Source organism: Amblyomma maculatum, chromosome 3 (genome assembly GCF_055883805.1).
Source record: "Amblyomma maculatum isolate TAMU_Amacu chromosome 3, ASM5588380v1, whole genome shotgun sequence".
Classification (NCBI taxonomy): Eukaryota; Metazoa; Arthropoda; class Arachnida; order Ixodida; family Ixodidae; genus Amblyomma; species Amblyomma maculatum.
The window spans coordinates 118,351,774-118,374,409 of NC_139346.1; the positions used below are offsets into that span (position 1 = coordinate 118,351,774).

The window sequence follows — 22,636 nt, forward strand, 5'->3', positions numbered from 1 at the left end:
TATGTTGAGGCATGCAAAAGGAAAGAAAAATAAAGAGCCTCTGCCCGTGCCACAAAGTATAACGGGCTTCCATTCTGTGACAGTGGACTACATAAAAAAAATGTAATTGAAAGAGCTGATGCAAGTAATTTTTTTTTTACACCGCCACCTTCATCCCTATCACTATCGCCCTTCATCTCTCAAATAGTTCTGTCTGTTCTTTTCTGCTTCTTTAGGGGAGGAAAATGGGCTATGTCAGAGTGAGTGCCGGACTAGTCATGTCTGACTGTTAATGGCTTTGCTTCTGTTCTGTGTGGTGCCAAACTAATGCATCACTCTCGCACTAATTGCAATAATCACATCTTGTCCTTCTTAAATTTAATATATATAGAATAAAATGGGGCATATTGCAGAAGTGTAGGATAAAAGTGAGTAAGGACAAAAAAAAAAAGGGGGGGGGGGGGGGTGTTTAGGTAAGCGCTTTAGCCCAGGGCTATTTTTTAACTCTGCAAAAGACAGAAAATTAACGCTCAAAATCCAGTCAGGCTGAGCAAAATGTGGTTATTTTCATCATGGTAAAAGAAAACAGCTTTTCTTTATGCCCTCTAACTTTCCAAACAAGTGTTTGTTGCAATCTATAGTTGTTCCTTTCCGTGCAAAAAAAAGGAAATCTCTTATCTGGCATCTTTATTTTAATGAATCTGCAAAAAGCTATGAAGTTTCGAGCTCTAGACTCGCTGCTTCTTCAAGTAGGCATGGCTGAAATCATATTTAAACAATGTGTTGAAACTTTACGGATATATGGAAGCACAGAAAAAGTGGAAATCATGACTCATGTGTCCCTTTGCAACTTATGAGCTGCTCAGTGATGTATGTATCATTGTAGGACAATAATCACGAAGGTTGCAAGACATTCAAAAAATTTATTACACATTTTAAACCAACAAAGAATGGTGACTGCACAAAGAAAATAATAGAATCAAAATATAACAGCACCTGTTCTACAAAATGAAATAAGTGAGAATACGAGCCATCCATTAGAATCAGCCAAGTGACACCCGAAGAGCAATGGAGTCAAAACAATAAGCTTAGCCCATTCACGAAGCCAGAGACAACCACGGCTTCATCTTGCGTTATGAGCCTTTGTTTTAGCCATCCTATGTAGTTCCCTGTAACCCAGTTGTTTGAGCATCAAAAAAAAAAAAATTAACAATCGAGTAAGACGTGCGAAAGCTTTTGTGCACAGGTGGCAGTTGATGGAGACGAGGACATCCAGTGCACAGTGCAAGAGTGTGTTGCAGTCTGCACATGGGGGGATCCACTGCAGTTATAGCTACAGCACTTCATACTTGCTTCCCATGAGTAATTCCTGGGTTTGAATCCACTATGTCCCCATTGTTTCTTTTTAGTGTGAAAGCACTACAAGCAGACACACAAGCATTAGACAATTTGGCTATGCCCTGAACCGCTGGATTAGTGCTAAATACATTCATGCTCACATAAGGCACAATAAAAGACACTAACTTCAAAGCATCCTGCCCATTCGTAGCTGACCATATTTGCCAAAAGCCTAGACAGTCAAAGCCTAAGAAGCTGATGCCCACCTGCCCCCTTTGCCCCATTACTGCTGCCATAACACTCAACAAATGGGAGGAAGCCGCTGGCTTGGTAATCGCTGAACAATATTGTTATGAAGACGAAATAATCTACAATATTCTTACTGATATTGCCGCCAACTGCCCCTGCCACTCTGTCACTGACACAACAGCTCTAGCCAACTTTGGCACCGACCCTGCACAGAACATGCGAGTTCCAACTGTCGACTTTCAGAATCGGCAAGCCTCGCTGCCTCAAGCATTCACAAGAGCAGTGAATGTTATATGACCTTGCTGGACTCCTTGATTGTGACTTTCAATGGCAACAGAAAGCTATTAATGAATAGATGTCAAGATGAACATAAGTATACCCAACAGCTTGCCTTTTCAGATCACTTGCCCCCCTCTCTCCCGTTTTATATCACCCTTTCAAAGCATGATGCTCCAAGCCTTCATTACCATTTTAAAAGCTGATCAGAGTGGAAGCAAGTGCTTAAGTGCAGTTCGGCAAGCAACTTTTTCTTATAAATGCAAGATCTTGTCAATGTGCCTGAGTAAGCCAGCAGCGAGGAATTCACTTCACCAAAGACAAGATATCTGGAACGTGCCCACTCTCATTAACTGACAAAGACATATTAGTAGCAGATTTAGGAGGAGGAACAACTTTTATTTCGTTTATCTCTTTCTTCCCAAGTGGAGCCCTGCGTTCAGTGCTCCATGTGCCACCACTTTCCTCCAGGCCCGTTAGACTACAATTGTAAGAGGTGCAAAAAAAAAAAAAATGAAAGGCCAGAAAGTGAAAAAAAAACAAAAAAAAACAAACAAACATTGAGACAAAAAATAATGGGAAAAAAAAGATGCACAGAGAACACATCCTTCACTACATCAGGTTTAAACTGTACCCAAATACTCGCCAAGCAGGCAAAATTAGGAAAGATGTATGAAAGGGTAAATGAAGCCCAACCATAAATACATACCTCATAGAAGCCACATGACAGGAAAAAAAAACAAGCTTACTTGTAACAATGGCAAAACACTTAGCAGGGAGAAGGAAAATGTACATATATATATATATGTATGTATACAATTGGAAAAAGAATGAGCAAAAATGACAAATGTAAAAGTAAAGGCAATAAAAAACTCAGTAAGCATCCATGACTGGAAAACTTCCAAAATGCATAAAGCTGCACAAGTGGAAACAAGGAGTGAAAGAGGAAACCGACACTTACTAAAGGTAATGCCTATTGCACCAATACTGCAGGCTTCTGGAGCTCAAGCCTCAGTGAATAACAGTGCACCACAGAGGAGTTATGAAATGTATCGACACAACTCGTGTAACTATTGTTAAAGCATCTAGCAGAGCTGGTTCAGTCTAAAGGAGTAACTCAGACCTGCACATCGCAGCACCTCCAGCAAAAAAATGATAATAATAGAAAATAAAAGAAATAATAATAAAAAGAAAGAAGTGGTATGCCCAAAGTACCTATTTGCTCGACAAAGAAGCAGGAGCCCTCCTCTGTACAGAGCATGGTAGGGGGTCTGCAGGGGGTCTGACACCTTCCAATTACCTAGCTCAGTCTTCAAACCTCATTGGGGTGCAGGTGATCTCTATTGGAGGTGAGATGGTCAACACCAGGCTATTTAGCTGAGTCAATTTGTTTCTTTTCTACCAAGGACAGTCATACTAGCTTTCTAGCCACAGTTTGAGTAACTGTCACATGACACCAAAGCAGGCACAATGTTGGTAATCGGGGATGAAACCATCCACCACATCAAAACGAGGTCACGGCAAGGCAAGGTCCCTTGACTCTATTAATAAACAGGCACTTAAGATGTGCCTTTTCTAGCCACTTCAATATGCTTCACAGCAGTCCTGCACACTGGAGCAGGATCTCAATATTCGTACGAAGAGCCCCCGGGGTAGTAACACCAGCCACACCCATAAAAACCATTAAATTGTTTATAGTTTCCGACTGCTTAACGAATGGCATCCACTGAATATGCAGCTGCAAATACCCTTATTTGGACCTGTTCTCCATGTTTAACTAATGGAAATCCTAAGGAAAGCTTCTGTAGCTCCTTTGCAAAGAGTGTAAAAAGAGTGGTCATGTTTGGCTTTGAAAAACCAAAACAAATAGCAGGCATAAGCCTGTTCTGCTTTCAGACTGCAAGGTCCAGCTCAAGAATATCACACTGAACTGGCCAGATGTCAAACGTTAATTTTTAAAACACTTTAATTCTATCTGTATTCCCCAATAGTGAAATATTGTGAGTTGAAAAATCAGCCGACAGCCTGGCATGTTCTATGCCATCCACTACGTCATCACACTTCCTCTGATTCTTTGCGGAAGCAACTTCAAGTTTTGCTGCCCAAAAATTCATTGAAGCTGCTCTTTCAAAGGAATTACAAGGAAGGAAGAGCAAAAGGCTATGTCAATATCCCATTCACAGTTCTCGCAGTGAATCTCAATCTTAGCTGTACTACCCAAGTGCCTGGTACAATCAAGACAATAGAAGTGGTTCTCAGCTTCAGGAATGTGTACACCCAAAGCTTTGAAAAGCAAGTATATTTCAATTTTTTGAGCTTTTTCTGGGTACTAGATGATATTCAGCAGGTCCAGCGGGTCTGCATCTTAAAATAAATGAGATATTCCACAAATATTAATTGGAGGAAAATGTTAGTTCACATCAAATTTTCCTACAGTCCACTTATACATAAGTGCCAAATACCAGAGTCTAACTGATACAATGACAGGTGTATTTTACTGACAAACAGTGCGATATGGTTCCTTGCATGATAAATTCCATTTTTTTTACATTTGTTAGGGTCAGCATAAAGGTGAGCATGTACTGAACATGCAAACCAGAGAAAGGTTATCTGCCCAAAATGCTTAACATTTGCACTTCATTCAAAGCTTTTCGTGTCAAGATGGAATTATCTGGCATTTAAATCTTCAGCATTTCAGAAAAAAAAGAAACATGCTCACTTGAGGACCTCAGTCTTCATCAGAACCTGAGCTGTCTGCATCACTTGGCACAGGATAAGGTACTGGCACTTCTTCCTGCTTTGATAAAAAAAAATGTGAGTCCAGAGGAGAAAATCTTGTCTCACTCAATAAGAACTTAGCCCAGCTTTCCTTTCTGAAATTACTGAAGCTTAAAATATTCATATCATGGTAAGCTTCATGAACAGCACTGCACGCCACTTACAACTATTATATGACAGTAGCATATTAATCAATGTTGCATGGCAGTTTCATTAAACCAAGGAGGGGGAGCAGAAAAGTGGACACAACAGAACCAATTCTTTAAAAAAAGAGAGGATGGCCACTACATGCAATTCATTTTTATAATCAGTTTATGAGGCTCGATAAACGTTTAAAGAGACAATAGCTATCCCTGCTAGTTTCCTATTTAACTAAAATTTGTTCAATTACTTTTTAAATCTTCACATAAAGGCTGGTCCACATGCAAGCAATTGAGTGAACTCAGTGGTGAGCGGCATCGACAAAGCAAAAAATTTCCAACAGGTTGGAACTGGAGAGCTCGAGCTGCCGTGACAGCTCAAAATAAGTTTTTTAGTTACTCCGGCAGAAATTGCTGGAGTTCTCACTTGCATGTGAAAGGCTTAAGCGCTCATATGGCAATTATAATTTTAAAAGCAACTGTTATAACTGAAATTGATTGAAACGCCCACCTAAAGCCGTATATGTAAACACTTTGGATGTTAAGGGGAGTCAATGGAAGGAAAAGGAGAAATGCTACATGGTGAACGCTGGAAGGCCAAGTTTGCTACATGGCCGCTTGCCAACTGCAAGCCAAAAAGTGTTCGTAATTTCAGTATCTGGAACGATATTCAGCCAGGAAGAGCACCTTTTTTAGTAGTCTTGGCGGCATTAGAGTTAAAATCAGCAATTCTCCAGAACTGAACATTTAAATAACTAAATGTACATTGGAAAAGTGTAAATCTTAAGCAACTACATTGCCATAGGTCAAGCACTCATTTTTTATGTCTTTTATGATAACCTGAGTCTCCTAACATTGTGGCATCCTATGGCAGACACGAGTAATTGTGTGCAGCGAGGGGTAATTATGGCGTGCTCTTGTTGCAGCAAAAACGTGAAGATGCACGTGGTAGCACTGACTGACCATGATTTTGCTTCTTCCAGAGCCACACATGGCTCCTCCTAATGGTCAAGCTAGATACGTACATAGATCTGATTCTGCTAAACAATATTTAAGTATATATTTAGCAATTCTTTGCTTCCACCTTGAGCAGCTGTTAAATTAGAGGAGAAAAGAGTAATTCAGGCCCTACCAATCTTGATGCATAGAAGGTGACAAAGCCCTGACTAAGCCTTGAAGCATATTTTTGTTTATCCACTTCCCTCCAAAATCACAGTGACATACCTCTCCAAGTCACTGAACTGCTTTTTGCATAATTATCGCAGGCATTACTGATCACAGAATCTCACTCTTGGTAGCGCGAGTGACACTCAAGCTGAAAGAAAACTAAAAAACCTTCAGCGTGGTGCATATCAAAGCCACATCCCTGTTTATGCAACAATGTGACCAGGGCTTAAAGTGCTGTTTTGTGATATGGGTCAGGTATTAAAAGGTGGGAAAGAAAAAAATAAAAAGTATCTGAAGAGCCACTGACTTTTCAGTAAATCCATACAACTATAGGTGTCATTGGCATTAAAATTATGATTTTAAAGTCATCAATAAAGCTTGACAGAAGCAAATTAACAGACTTTAGTGAGTGACCTTATATTTATTGATGACCAACCTCAGATAGGGTGTCCCCCAAGCATGGTAAAGACACTTGATAACACTGTGTATTTTGGAAACTGCAACTTGGTGACATTGGAAACCCTATCCTCCTACAGGTGCTCTCATTTTTCAGCTTTTGTCAAGCCATTTCCTTGCGTTAGCAGCAACTCAGCCACTAATTCCTGTTTCTTGCCTGAGGCTATCAGTGTTCAGAGCGATAAATAGATTTCAAACCTGCAAACCTGGTCCTTTCTCCATGAATATGAGCATAATACTATGCTTTCATACATAGTCATCTTAATTACTGCATTACGACTTGGGATTTCACATATCCTTCACACGTGACATCACACCACTACAACACGTACAAAACCAAGCTTTACGTATATTTACATTCAGCCCATACCGTGCCAATATTCCCAAGTTTTTTCAGCAACTTAACATTCTTCCCATCTCTGCCTTACTCACGTATAACTTAGGCACTTTCACATATTGTTTTGTTAGTAACAACAATCTTCTCTAGTTTATATATCGTCAAGATCTTACTGACCCCAATACCATTAGATTTTCATCAAGAAGTAATTTTCTCCTGCCAAGAGTGTGCACTAATTACCGTAGTTGGATTCACATCAGTCAAAGCATGGAATAACATACCTCCGGACATCAAATCAAGTCTTTTGCTACATTTGTTTAATGGCGCTCATTTTGTTCTTCAATTCTTCAATCATTCAGTGCCACCAACTAATGAAATACTTCATACACACTTCGTAAAAAGTTACTTTTAAAACTTGTTTTCTTGCACATGTTCACTTGTTTGTATTAATATTTGAATAATGGATACTTGTATTTTCTTGTATTACTTTACGCTATGCTGCTGTTCTTCCTTTCATTTTTTTTATGATATGATACTACTTGTCGTTCTGTCTACGGCTGCTTCTTTGTGGGGTATTCTGTAATTTCAGAATGAATTTTTCTTCCTTGCCTCTATAACATTTATTTGTTATAGAGGCAAGGGAAAAATTATTATTGTTATAACATACTATATTTTTACTTTGTACATTTGCTGTAACCACTGCTCCCTTTCATAACTCGTTTTAATTACCTGAGGAGGTCCCAGTACAGTACATTTCACTATGGGACTCCTTTTGTATTTATTTATTATGTATGTAATGCTATCATATATGAAGTGCAATAAACTTGAAACTTGACAAAAAAAAAAAAATTGAAATCTTGGACCCTGGTTGCAGTTTTAGTTTGGATCTTTAGACCTCAATCTTCTTTTTTTTTTCTACTTGCAGCACAATAGGTTACAAAAAAAAAACAAAAAAAAAAACAAGCACAAGAGCTACTGTAACGTTTCCATAACAAATTCTGGGACAGGCCAAACTAAAATGTTACAAATTTACATGCGCTGTTGCCGGCTGCTCCAGGAGAGTGTCATGCACATCTGTGCCTACTGGCAAGCAATATCTTGCTTTGGCCTGGTGTAAGAAAGGCAGGGTTATTGGTTATCACATTTATCACTTTTTAGTGGCAGCTCTAATAGGACACCAAGTTTCTCAACAGAGAAATAAAAGGTATTTTGAAACATCTCAAAATAAAGACCATCAAGGAAAGAATGCAGTGCGAGATGTCATGTGTAAACTATGCTAACTGTGCTTAGTTTGAACTGTGCTGAAAATTAGATACCAGATTATAAATCGAGAAACTTCGTACTGTGCGAATATGAAGTTCCTTGTAGTGGGGGCAACTGAAACAAATATGTAATTAAACACTGACAACTTTGTGCCATGAGCATTCTCTTTCTCTGCCAAAAAGCCTTTTTCATACCTGGCATCAATCCAGGGGCACCTCTCTATCCTTGTCTTCATCAATGCTCTGTGTAACCTGGTAACAAAGAGCATAGATGTTAGACAATAAATCAGCCGACTTTCATGAAACATCGGGCACACCGTTAACATACATTCAAGTAAAGCTTCGAATACAGAGCTCTATGCAACATGCTGAAGTGCATGTGCCCCCCCCCCCCTTAAACACACACACACACACACACACACACACACACACACACACACACACACACACACACACACACACACACACACACACACACACACACACACACACACACACACACACACACACACACACACACACACACACACACACACACACACACACACACACACACACACACACACACACACACACACACACACACACACACACACACACACACACACACACACACACACACACACACACACACACACACACACACACACACACACACACACACACACACACACACACACACACACACACACACACACACACACACACACACACACACACACACACACACACACACACACACACACACACACACACACACACACACACACACACACACACACACACACACACACACACACACACACACACACACACACACACACACACACACACACACACACACACACACACACACACACACACACACACACACACACACACACACACACACACACACACACACACACACACACACACACACACACACACACACACACACACACACACACACACACACACACACACACACACACACACACACACACACACACACACACACACACACACACACACACACACACACACACACACACACACACACACACACACACACACACACACACACACACACACACACACACACACACACACACACACACACACACACACACACACACACACACACACACACACACACACACACACACACACACACACACACACACACACACACACACACACACACACACACACACACACACACACACACACACACACACACACACACACACACACACACACACACACACACACACACACACACACACACACACACACACACACACACACACACACACACACACACACACACACACACACACACACACACACACACACACACACACACACACACACACACACACACACACACACACACACACACACACACACACACACACACACACACACACACACACACACACACACACACACACACACACACACACACACACACACACACACACACACACACACACACACACACACACACACACACACACACACACACACACACACACACACACACACACACACACACACACACACACACACACACACACACACACACACACACACACACACACACACACACACACACACACACACACACACACACACACACACACACACACACACACACACACACACACACACACACACACACACACACACACACACACACACACACACACACACACACACACACACACACACACACACACACACACACACACACACACACACACACACACACACACACACACACACACACACACACACACACACACACACACACACACACAGCGGCCCTTCCTACTATGCTATATATCTAATAATGTAAATAATATATCCTGGTTCATATGTTAACCGCATGGAACTAAAATAGTAGAGTTAGGGCAAGGGTGATGCATTAGTTTAATTTCAGCTCACAGAATCCAAGCACAAGCTATTTAACGATCAGACGTGGAGGTAATGCATAAAAGACTAGTCCTGGACTCGCACTGATATGGCCTGTTTTCCTCCTCTAAAGCGGCAGAAAAACATTGATGGAACTATTTGAGAGATGTAGGGTAATTGTGACGGTGGTGGCAGAAAAATATTTTCCTCATTATCTCATTTATTGTGCAGTTCCATTTTTTCAATGTTGTCTATCACCACAGGACTGTGAGATTCACAGTAAACCATTAAAATCACTTCTCCAGTCACTAAGCAAGTGCAGATCACCTCACAAAAAGGGACCTCCTAGAAATCCTGTTTTTGCCTCTCGACAAGGTCTCTCAACAGCTAAACAAAGATTATGCGGAGTTCTGGTTTTCTCTCTAAGTGCCTGTTGCTGGAAGTTCCATTATTTGTGATTGCATATATGATGCAGCTTAAAACAAAGCCCCTTCCCCCCCCCCTCCCTCCCCCTCCTCCTACTCTCATAGGTTGCAGCCCACTGGGAGCAGAGAGCTTATTTAAGATGACACTTAGTCTATGAAGGTGCTGTACGGAATACCGTGCCAATTATTGTAAAAGGTCAGTAAACATGGCGTCAGTGTAATGTCCAGCGCCCAGGCAGTGAGAGATTCAAAGTAGCAACTTCCGGGATGTTTGGCGTACTTATAACCCCCCCCCCCCCCCTCCGCCACTTTTTTTTTTTTTTTTTTTTTACGAGAGATCTCGACTGCGCACACACTTATGCAAATGAGACGCTCCTCAAAGATCGCGCTTTCCGACCCCAAAACAATTATTAGACTCGGCTCTATGTTTTCAAATGAAATGAATTAACACCATGAAAGCAAGCCCAGATTTGAGTAAAGTCTGTCCGCGCGTCTTTAGCCAACCGAGTTCGAACGTATATATTTACCTCTCCGGCCGCCTTGTACTACTGCAGAGTGGTCGGTAGAACTGTCGTCGTCGTAGATCTCGCCAAACTGGGGGCGTCGAAGTCAGAAGCTCCACCGCTCGAAGAGGCATGAGAGGTCTCGGCAGCCATGTGCATTCTGAACCGCCGATTTTCTGTTTTTCTGTGCATGAGCACATATCTTGCTCAAGGTGGCGTTTGCACCTTAAAGGCATAGCGCGCGTCGTTCCACAGGTTCCACAGTCCCCCTTTTGTCACAGAACGCACATCGACGAATCAGTCCAATAAAACGTATCCAGAAATCGTCCTGCCTTTACAGCTAGGCCTAGGCCTTCCCTTGGCAAAGCGGTGTGTGTTTGTCGATTAACTCTATGGATCTATGGTTTGGTGTGGTTGGTGTGGTGATTAAATAGATAACTGCCACATATCTGGTGAATAGTGTAGATCATGAACGTAAATGTACATACCACTGAAATTAAGTGGTACTATGCGCCACCTGCCTTTTGTATTTTGTGAAAACTACCTTGCAACAGTAGCCTTTAAGCCACAGAATCCTTGGCCTACATCGCTTTAATTCACTCGTTTTCATTCTCGGGATAAAAATTCAAACGCTGAAGAGCGTGAAGGACTGTCCGTTGAACATGCATGCATGGGTACATGAGCGCAGCCGCGGTATCTAAGTTGAAACGGACGTTCAGGGCACAAGATTAATTCCCGGGTCGCTCGAAATTGAATTTGGCTTTCCTGCAGTAACGCACTTGCACAATTGAACCGCTGAACGATTATGGTCTAATTGCCATAGTTTTTTTCTTCAAGGACCATATATAGTTATTTGATACTGCCCATGGTAAATTTCATGGTCTAATTTGTTTATAGAACTTAATTCCCAGTTGATATATCTGGCTGGCTTATAGAAATTTCTTGCAAAAAGGGTCCTGGGTTCGCGCTGCAAGCTTTCATGCTCTACGTGCTTCCAGCATTAACACACGCTCGACCCCATGACTAGAGCACTGCACCTGATTTTCCTGTCCGGGCCCGGCCCATGCCCACCGTTTAAAGGCCGAGCCCAGCCCGGGCCCATAACTCCAAGCCCGGGACTGGGCCTGGCCCATGCACACATGAACCAGGCGCGTACCTGGCCCGCGTTTCCACTAGGCCCGCCCCAGGCCCGACAAAGTCTGCATGCGCAGACGCCTTAAAAATGTACTGCTTACCGCCAGTACATAAAAATAAGCCAAGATGAGACAAAAAAAAAGAAACTTACAGTAATAATATTCTCAAAAGAGAATTAAGGGCATTAGTATCTGTAGAAGCAAAGGTTTCGTCGAGAGAGTTTTGGGAAGACATTTTACTCCTTTGTCTACAATACGCTTTCTTTTATTCGGCGTCAAATAAATCACTGGACCAAATTCAGCGGCAGGTTTCCTTCATTTCCGAAAGAAGCTGTATACACAGAAAGCCCCGGCCCGCGGCCCGTTCCCATGCAGTGTTCTACCGACCCCCTGCCCCAATCCCGATCACGCATATAACACAAGCAAATATACGGGACGTCGTGTCAGACACGTATGGCGAGCTTAGCACGGATCACACATATGCTCTTTCACATATGTACTACAATCAGCTGAATACGGTAGCGACGATGTCTTGCGATGTGTTTGCTAACACGTTGAAATGGCCACAGAGCGTAGCGTGGCGGAACGTCCGTGGCCACGATGGCCACGATGCCGATCTTCTCTGTCTCTTACTCAAGTGATTAAGAGGGACTTACGTATACCACTTTCAGGACTAGATCATACCTCCTAAACCTCCTGCGTCCCTTTTGTTTTCCTGAATACATTCGAGGGGTGCACATACATCATGACTGATGTTTTGTGGTCGTGTGCGCCTCTCAGCTAGCAGTTCTAGTGAAATGATGCCGAGACAGCGAGAAAGCCGAATTGTTATCCTCTCGAACAATCGTCCTCATAACGCTGCGGAGGAGTTCTTCGTTAACTTCCGGGCAAAAGGAGCAACATGCAGTACGAGTTGTCTGACGACGGCGACCGCTAATTGACAAAAAAAAATAAAAATAAATTAAGAATGGAGTTGATAATGAAATTGCTACGCCTTTGTATATGAAGCTGTACACATTATGGTGCGTTACAAAACCTAAGCAGACACAAAAGCAGATGCAGAAGGAGCTGTGTAAGAACATTGTGTGTGTCAATGTCAAGCGAGACAAAAATGTGTCGTGTAGGCCTATAAAATTTGAAAAATAAATATATAAAAAAAAGTTGCTTGTATTACGGCCTCCGAGATCACCGTTTGGTGATCTTGGAGGCCATGCTTGTATACATGATAAAAAGATGTCATAAGTGAAAAAAAAATAAATGAGGAAAAAGATCGTTAAAATAGAATAAAAAGGGCTATATTTGGGCTAAATGGTGTGAGTTACTACTAAAAGAAGAGACAGAAACATTATTTACTCCTTATAGGTGGCGGGTGCGACACACGTGCGATTAGGCCATTCTGGGATCCATTGGTGACATGTGATACCTTGTTCAAGTTCGCGCTGTTCCAATTTCCCGATGAGTCTTTTGCTGTAGAGTATGTTAATGTAATTCAGGGGCACGACGCAGTCGTCAAACGTAACTCAAAAACCTTGCCGACGTTCAGCGGCCCTTCACAGAAGGTCAATCGGATAAACGTTGCCTGGCCCGAGAGGATAAAAAACGGCGGGCAACTGGCTCATCAAAGCTGCTCGTCGCGCAAGCTGTCAAGTTCAGCCGTAAGTATACAGACTGTTATTGTATTTTTTGCAGATGTAGAACTGGCGCCCTTGCATTCAGCCAGATAGCGTTGCTATTTCGCTGTGGCGGTATGCATGCATGTTTATCAAGAAGGAGGAATAGACTTCGCGTATCTCCTCTACCCGCGTCTGGCGCTTCGCCTCGGATGCTGGCTGGTGCGCGTTGTTCTTCGGTCAGGTTGATCGCGCCCAGCTGGGTCTCAGGGTCAGAGCTGTGCAGGGTCTCCCAGGTTCTTTGGTTATTTATATTTACGGCCCTCCTTGGGGAGAAGGGGCATGCACGTAGTACTCAACATGTCGACAGTGCAGTAAATTTTTTTTTTCCCCAACGTTGGTATTAACGGAGAAAAAAATACGATGTCACACCACAGAAAGACTTTTGGCACATATCGCAGTGTCCGGATTTTGCAGTGACGTAAATAAGTGGAGCCATGGTTAAAATACTTTATGATTGTTTCTGTACTCTGAAGGGACGGAAGAGGAAAGTTTTTCGTCAAGAACTGGTCCTAGATACCAAAAACCGGCGTTATTGGGTTTTTCAGATGCCGTAATTTTTTTACCGGCGAATGTTTATCAATGTTTTTTGGTTAGAACCGGAAAGTACATTGCCTGCTTGTGCCGTCTGTTTTTTTTTTTTTTAACGATATTTACTGCCTAAGGGCATCAGTAGGGTATGAGATGAAGAATGAAGAAATGATTAAATTAATGGAAAAAGGTTGGGTGATTTTATGAAGTGAAGGAGTGAGCATGATGTCCCTCCGTCCAGGTGATATACGAGGCAGGATTGTTTGCTGGTAGGCTAGCTATCGCCAAGTGCCGGATTCGTGTCAATTTCAGTGCTGGGCAGTCCCACAGCAAGTGGTGAATGTCGGCTTCAACATTTTTGTTCTTGCATATCGGACACCGTGGGTGGGGATATAAGTGTCCCCGCCCAGGGTGTTCGATATGTAAAAACAAATATGAACGTAGTCATTGCTTTTTCAGAGCAAGAGCTCAATTTTGAACTGTGCCATTTGTATGTTAAGGCAAGTGATGTCATTCACAAGCCATAATATAGAGTGAAGCAAAGACGGGTATGAGAATGTCTGCTAATAGGTTTTCTTCTTCCTAGCTGTGCGCAGCAATCTGGAAATATTACTGAATGCAATGCTTGAGGAAGAGGAGGGATATGGTGATGCCCATCGACTGAAGACCAGCAAGGTTTCTGTCTTCTGTACCTTCCATTCGTGTGTTATAGGCCATAATGAGAAAATGTTTTGTATTGCTTTTTAGATTTCTGTAAAAATGTATTGTTTTCCTTCTTTGACAACAGCATAAAATGCTTACGTTTGCAATCTAATCCCTGAGACAGAGTCAGAAATTAAATAGATCTGCAGGCCATTAAGATATGTTTTAAGATCATCATGTAGCAACTTCCTTATTCGAGTTAGCAGTGTGCTGCAGAAGCCTGTTTGAGCCAGAAATCCTGTACAGGGTGGTCGTGAACCCCATGTGTATCGGCCAGCTCCACAGCATCTTGGAGCTGGTAGATTGTCAAATTATTCAGCAGAAAGCTTTTTATGTTATTCAGTAAGTCTGGCACACCAATTTCAGCGAGTTTAACATGCAGTACATTGGCAAAATAAATTATTTTTCTGAGCCTTAATGAGCAGCTTGGTGGCATCACCTGTTGCCTTAGCGTTGATGCTAAGCTTTCACTATTCTCTTAAGTACCACAGCTTGCTATTGAAAATAATGTTCAAGTTGCATTCTTCATTATACCATTAGTCTCTTACATTCCTCCAGGCCTCTTATTGATGAATGACTGCTGCTTGTTAAAAGCTAGGAATCAGTTCTAAATTGTTTGTGTTTAAGCAGTTAAACCTCATTTTTGAAAAAAAAAATTATGGTGTTTCTTTTTTGTATAATAGAAGCCAGGAAAACGAAAGGGGGAGACAGCATCTTAGGCTGGAATTAGATCAAAAGGTAAGCAATTACATGTTTTTGGCTATGTTGAAGTAGTTAGAAGGCTTATCAATGCGTAACTCATATTGAATAAAAAATTGTCATTGGCAATTTAAATAAACTTTTGCAATATTCTGATCCTCCACATAAATAAGAGTTAAAATCAGTCAAAAATTTTTCATATTGTGTCTACTGGAGAAATGAATGGCTTGTTTGCAATTTTAATGGCCTGGGAATGCAGCATCATATTATGCATGTAGTGATCACACAGCCTCAGCTCTCTGTGTCAATTTCTACAGGTCATGTTACAGCTAATGATTACTTTTGTAAATGGGGAAGGATTTTCACGGTACAATTGAGTGTCACAATTAAAGGCCTGTGATCAATCATTACATGGCACTCTCTGGCTCAATAAATGATTGGCATGGTGCATGTGCAGAATTAGACATATGATGAGGAATGTTTTTCAATGCCTGTCCCAGTCCTATCTGCCATCACTGCAAATTTGTGACTGCCTGCAACCCAGTATTGATTTCAAAGCTCTGGCTTGACTTAGAAAGGGGTCCATTCACAGCTGGTTCATTTATTGCTATGTTTTGAAGCTGGTTAACCATTGGAGGGCCTGTCTAAGAGTGCACTGTCTTAGCTCAGCGAAACTAAACGAACACGCAGCGCAGTGCTAATACAGTGGAACCCCACTATAGTAAACTCGGATATAGTAAAATGAAACTGAAGTCCCAGTTCCTCTTCCATAAGTGACATCTTTTGCCTAAATGGTAAAAACATTTTTGGTAACAATCAGTTGTCGTAAAGTGCACCTGGCCACGGGGATGTACTTCCCTTGAAATTACATCACTGCACACGCACTACTTAGAATCGAAGGGCAGATATAAAAAAAAAATCAAAAAATGCAAAACTGCCTTTTTAATGGCTTTATCATCAGGCTCACCAACACTAAGGAGCCAACTTTACATAAGCCTTAGAACCGTGAAGGAAAGAATGCAGTGCATAGGATAAAAAAGTAAAGGTGGCTATGAATATGGAAGGAAGGTGGTGCAGTTCACTCAGAAGTAAAACAGCGGAAAAGCGTAGCAAGAAGTAGGGAAAGAAAGAAATTTCCGAGCTGCAGGGCGAAACACAAGGGAGTGATGGCAAGAAATGTAGGCGCGGCATGTTCAGTTTTGCTGTGCTTGACTGTCACATACATTTCTCATCTATTGCCTTTTAAATACCCTAAACAGTGGAGCGCAATGCCGTGTACATTCAAGGCTTTGGTTTTCACATGAAATCACTCAGTTGAACAATAATAGAGTAGAATGTTGAGCTAATTGGTGTAACATCTTGGAAGGAGGCAGCAGAGCAGGGGAACAAAACCGAAGAAGCGCACACAGACACAAGGACAACGCTGCACTGACAACTATATTGATCTGAACCCGCGCATCTTTTCTCCCTTCACTTTACCTCTGCAGCTAACTTATTCCTTATCTTTAACATCCTGCCAACAAGCGTAATCTGATTCCTTTTTCAACAGTACCACTGAAGGCGTGGTAACACACTGGTCTTCCGAGCTCCTGATTGCACGTGCTTCGAAAATTTCCCTTGTTAACCTGTCCTTATTCCTTCTCAAAACCTTCACATTGTGAAGGTGAGCTGGACATTTTTGGTCTTTGCAAATACAAATAAAGCAGCCTCTGCAGTGCACTGCGAGGTTGGTGTCTGACTTCTCCGATATTGCTGCAGCGTGCTCTCTAATTTTGTCATTAATGAATCTTCCTGTTTGTCCAATGTACTGCTTGATGTAGATTTTTTTTTAGCGCAAAAAAAAACCCTACATCAAGATGAACTACCAACTCGCCCAGCAGGAAGTTTTAATCAATGTATTGCTTCCTACTATGTAAGAGAATCTGGTAGACAATCCCCTCGATACAATCGGAGTACCTTGTCCGGTGCGCAGTTTGGCATCTAGACTAAACTCCTGGTTATTCACTCGAGCAAACTTGCCTTTGGCTCTGTTTTATGTCGCAGGACACAATCCGGATGCCATGTCTGTGTCCAATCTTCATTAAATTATGGGTCAATCCATGAGCATATGGTACCACTGACCACTTATTTCTTTGTTTAAAGAAATAATGTTAAGGGCATCCTCGGAAAGAGGAGCCGTCCAAGCTTACTTTGCGTGCGCCTTTACTGCTGATTCTGATCACATGTCGGTGGCAGCACTTTGCAAAGTGTGGAGGCCACGTGCTCCTGTGTTCTCTCTTATATTGCTTCTAGCTGTACTATGTCGCATAATTACATGCCAAAGTTATTGGCACGAGCACAAGACTGCCTGTCTTGTTTGCGTGATAGAAAAAGTTATGCGTTCACATAACCTTTACTGTGTTGAAGAGCTGGAAAGGAGCAGACATTTTCTGCCAGCCAAATAGTCTGTCTCATCATCATTATCATCATCCTTTTCTATCCCTTAAAGGCCCCAAGTGGGGTATTACATTGGGGGGGGGGGGGATCGATAACATATGTATCAGCGGTCAGGAAATGAAAAACGAGAACAGGCACTACAATGCAGTAATACAACAGCAATACAAGAATACCATAAATTGTACCTGAGCACAATTCAAAAACTCCTAAAACAGACTATGGCAGTATAAGAGCAAGAAAAAATGCAACATAGACCACAATCACACAAACTCGAAAGAATAAAAATTGCACAGAAAGGAAACCATTGTAGTTGTTCGTTTAGATCGGCAGCAAGTATAGTCGTAAATTTAAATGTCATGCTTGGAGGCTATTGATTCGGATAATTTATTCCATGCTGCAATTGGTCTAGGAAAAAAGGACCTGTTGAAAGCATCAGTGTGACCATGAAGACGCTGAACGCTCATTGAATTATAATGGCAACAAGAAGTGCCTAGTGGCAACTCTAAGAGCAAGTTTGGTCAATGAGGACAAAGTTGTGCAATTTTCCGTCGGAATTTCCAGTGGGTGAAGGTCAAGGGAGGCTTTGATACCAGTTATGTAATCCAAATAATGTGCGCTAAAATGTTGTTATCTGAGCACTGTTGCGATACAGTGCTTGTCGTTCAGAATTAGCACTGTATGCGACTACTTTTTTAGAGTACAAACATTTTCGTTGAATTGGGAACCAGAAATCTTGCATCTAGAAAGAAAAGTGCAAATTTTCTTGGGCTCACTCATTCAGAATGCACCTTGAATATTTTAATCTGAGTGCTCGCTTTGTCTGTTTCATCTGAGGCAGTTGAGACCATTGCGCATTATTTTGAGCAAGTGAGTCCATTTAACTGAGCAGCTGGCGGGTGCGTATGTAGGCACACCTTCTTCCTGTAGGTATTGCTTTATGTACACTGGAATATGGACACTGCCTCCTTGCATTCCAATCTTATAGTTGGTGCTGTGCAGTGGTAGCTCAATCGGCGTTGGTTGTACAATACATAGCTGCCTTTTGTGGTGCCACCTCAAGGACGATTTCTAAACTCTGCAAGTGATACCTTTCTGATTATGTCTGCAGCCCTTGTGCAGGAGCAAATGAAAAAAAAAATAAAGGTTATTTTCTAAGGCCCAGACAGAGGCAAATAAGTTTTACTCAGTAGCATTGTTGGTTGCTGCACGACATAGTGCAAATGATTTCTAGCTGAGTAGCATCTTTGTGTTGCTCTGTGCTGTCGGTAGCTAAATAAGTTTGCGAAATTTAAACTTCACCCATCTGAAGCTCCAATGTGCAGTGTTGCTCATGTTTTCTGTCTGTAATGTTCTGTTGTTTTATAGAGTTGCCAGAACTTGTTGACGTCTTCAATACTTCTGGGATGGCTGGTGCAGCAGCAGGAAATAGTGGAGGTACTGAGTGTTTTGGCTGTCCTGTAAGTGTTGATCAACTGATGCAATGAAAATTAAGTTAACCTGTAGCCCTTTATAAGAGGCACCTATTCTGCATTATTTTTTATACCCGTTGCTAAGCATGATTCTCTCAGAAAGTACTGTGTGTCAAGTTGGGTAGTGTAAATGCCTCATTGGGGCACTGAAAATTGACCTGACAGAGCTGCACAGTCTAAGCAGTAAGAAATCTAATCATCCCAGATACACCTTCAGTTTTACTATGAACAGAAGAATTTAACATCAAGTCTAAACAATGTTTGTTGCGCTGTTGGGACCATGAAGGTGGCACATCTATTAGATCAAAGTAGGGAATTCGCTTGTAGGATGAAAGAGCACTGAACAAGTGTAGAGGGGGAGCCTCAGTTAGCAAGCCGAGCCAACATTTCGACAAGGGGACTTGTCTTCGTCTGGGCAGCACAATTACTGGTGGAGGTTTTAAATACGGTTTTGCCTCCGAAGAAGACAATCTAGGGAGGGGGGGGGGGGGGAGAAAGAAGCAATTCGAGAAGTGAAAGAATGTTTCCTTGGGTATGAATTTCTATGAACATAGAACCAGTGCTTTCATCATCACATGAAAAAAAAAAGAAAAGCAGCAGCAGCAAGAAAATTTAATATGCAAAGTAAACGATTGTCAGCACCTAAAGCAGGTTCGATGCTGACACGTGTTTCTTGAAAGGGGACAGGTAGAACGAAAGGAAGATGGTTTACCCGGTATGAAGTACTGAGCAAGGGTAAAAGGGGTGCGCCTCAGTTCACAGGTCGAGCCAACGTTTCGACAAGTGGACTTGTTTTCGTCTGGGCAAAGTGATTATCACTGGCAAGGGTTTAAATATTCTTTTTCTTTCGAAGAAGAAAAGATTAGGAGGGGAAAGTGGGTGAGAAGAAAGTAGGTGAAGGAGTGTGGAGGGAAGGATGGGTGAGAAGGAAGTAGGTCATGCAGTGAAAAAATAAATAAATCTTCAGTATGTATTTCTCAGCCTGGAACCAGGGATCTTGTGGTGGCCTGCAAAAGAAGTAAAAGCAGCATACCAGGAAAAACTAAAATACCGGGTAGATGATTTGTCACCACTTAAGAGGGACAGGCTTTGCAAAGGGCCCTGATAAGGAATATACCTAAGGGGGCCAATTCTTAAAACTTTCTGCAAAGCTGCTGGTGGTGGTGGTGGTGGGGGGGGGGGGGGGGGTTAGTACAAAGTCACAGGATAATAACTGCACAGTGAACCACAAATGACATGCAAAAGAAAAAGTTTGAGGACAAACTCAAGCAACAAGTGATAAGGGGGAAATGTGTTTGGAGAAGCATGTACAGCTTATGCTATTGCAGAAGGGAATAGAGTGTACATGCGTTGTGAATAAACTGTACAATTAACGCTATGTGGGATTGTTTCCCCGAATAATTATATTGCATAGGGAATATACTTAAGGGATTCTCTTAAGTGGTGACTAATCATCTACCCGGTATTGTAGTTTTTCCTGGTATGCTGTTTTACTTCTTTTGCTGGCCACAGGATCCCTGGTTCCAGGCTGAGAAATACATACTGAAGATGTTTTTTTCGTTCACTCCATGACCTACTTTCTTCTCATCTTCTCACCCATCTTCCCCTCCCCACTCCTTCACCTGCTTTATTCTCACCCACAGCTTTTCTTCTTTGGAAGCAACAGCGTATTTAAACCCCTGCCACTGATCATCGCTTTGCCCAGACGAAGACAAGTCCACTTGTCGAAACGTTGGCTCGACCTGCAAACTGAGATGTACCCCTTTTACATTTTAGGAAACGTAGCGCAAAGAAGACAAGGACAAATGCAAACGCACCAACTCACCCAATTCAGCATTCTTGTACCCCTTTTACCCTTGTTAGTGCTCCTTCATACATTGAAAGGGACAAGCATTCCAAAGGGACCTGATAAGCAATACAGCTAGCTGCATGGGAACAGCTATCAAGAGGTTTTGGAAAGGGGAGATAAGGACAAAAAAATTAAAATAACAACAAATCAGAGTATACTACAGTAAAAGCTCGTTAATTCAAATTCCACGGGGCCGCCAGGCCAGTTCGAATTAACCAAAATTCGAACTAATGAAAGTGAGCAAAAATGAAGGCGTTTGATGCCCGGAGGGCAAGAAAAACATTTATTTAGCAAAAAAGTCTGTTATCTTCTGCTTCTTCTCTCTGAGGGCTACCGTACTCACTCGGTCTTCTAGCATGCGAATGCGACGCAGGGAGTCTTCTTCCCCCTCTTCAAAGCTGAAGAAAAGGCGCGCGACATTCAGCGCTCCCATAACTTCTGCCGCGGATGGACGCACGGGCTCTTGCTCCTCGTCGTCGTCCTCGTCTTCTGCCTCTTCTGGGACAGACTGCTCCCCAACAATTTCAGCGACAATGTCCTCATCACTTAGGGCACCGCACACTGCTGCATCGCTGTCTACTCCAACGTAATCATCAAAACTGACGTCCTGCAGCACAGCCGCAGGCAGAGGCTCCGGACTCCCATCGTCGCCACTTTCTTTCATACTTCCGGCAGCAAAGCCACAGTGGTGGAAGCAGTTTGCAATTGTGGACGGCGTGACCTGCTCCCATGCACGCACCAACATGTGCATTACTGTGAGCAATGTGATGGTGCTGGTCTTCTGGTTTCCAGTGCACAAAGTCATGCGCTCGATCATGTGGCGCCTATAGAAACATTTGATGTTTCTGATCACCCCCTGATCCATCGGCTGCAAGGCCGCAGTCGTGTTGGCGGGCAAAAAGACGAGCCTTGCGGCTTTCAGCTCGGCGTCGACTTTGTGTGCCGAGCAGTTATCCACAATGAGGAGAACTTGACGCTTCCCTAGCTCCATCCTCCGATCGAATTTCAAGAGCCATTTTTTAAACAATTCGCCCGTCATCCACGCCTTGCTGTTGGCGGAGTATTCCGTCGGCAGCGTCCTAATGTTCTTGAAACATCTAGGCTTATGTGCCTTGCCGACAACAAAAAGAGGGACCTTCTCCGTCCCGGTCATATTAGCGGCGACCAGAACAGTAATCCGCTCTTTGCTTTGCTTGCCGCCAGGGCAGCTGTCCCCTTTAAATGTTACTGTTCTGTCGGGCTGGAGCTTATAAAACAAAGCCGTCTCATCAGCATTGAATATATCATGTGCCGAGTAGCTTTCTAAGTACTGCTGCAGAGCACCGCTTCGCCACGTGG

At 42.5% G+C, this 22,636-nt stretch overlaps 1 protein-coding gene and 1 long non-coding RNA gene across 2 annotated transcripts; one reads left to right on the forward strand and one right to left on the reverse strand.

Annotated features, from left to right (window-relative positions):
• Positions 1-2,148: 2,148 nt before the first annotated feature.
• On the reverse strand, positions 2,149-11,386 carry LOC146195810 (uncharacterized). The gene is made up of 4 exons (XM_084596870.1): positions 10,834-11,386; positions 8,178-8,234; positions 4,562-4,639; positions 2,149-2,323 (listed from the first exon to the last, which is right to left on the reverse strand). The coding sequence occupies exons 1-4, from the start codon at positions 11,043-11,045 to the stop codon at positions 2,149-2,151; spliced, it is 522 nt and encodes a 173-aa protein (XP_084452996.1). The 5' UTR covers positions 11,046-11,386.
• A 1,960-nt stretch (positions 11,387-13,346) lies between these two features.
• Positions 13,347-19,408, forward strand: LOC146195811 (uncharacterized). The gene is made up of 4 exons (XR_014706047.1): positions 13,347-13,597; positions 14,730-14,818; positions 15,529-15,583; positions 19,346-19,408. It is a non-coding gene; the product is annotated as an uncharacterized LOC146195811 (long non-coding RNA).
• Positions 19,409-22,636: the final 3,228 nt, after the last annotated feature.

Excerpts from the sequence above, each read along its gene's own strand:
- LOC146195810 (XM_084596870.1), bottom strand. The coding sequence starts at position 11,045 with ATGCCTTTAAGGTGCAAACGCCACCTTGAGCAAGATATGTGCTCATGC. Across the intron at positions 8,235-10,833 it reads AGTACAAGGCGGCCGGAGAG|GTTACACAGAGCATTGATGA; the intron begins GTAAATATATAC and ends CTTTGTTACCAG. Across the intron at positions 4,640-8,177 it reads TGCCCCTGGATTGATGCCAG|CAGGAAGAAGTGCCAGTACC; the intron begins GTATGAAAAAGG and ends TTTTTATCAAAG.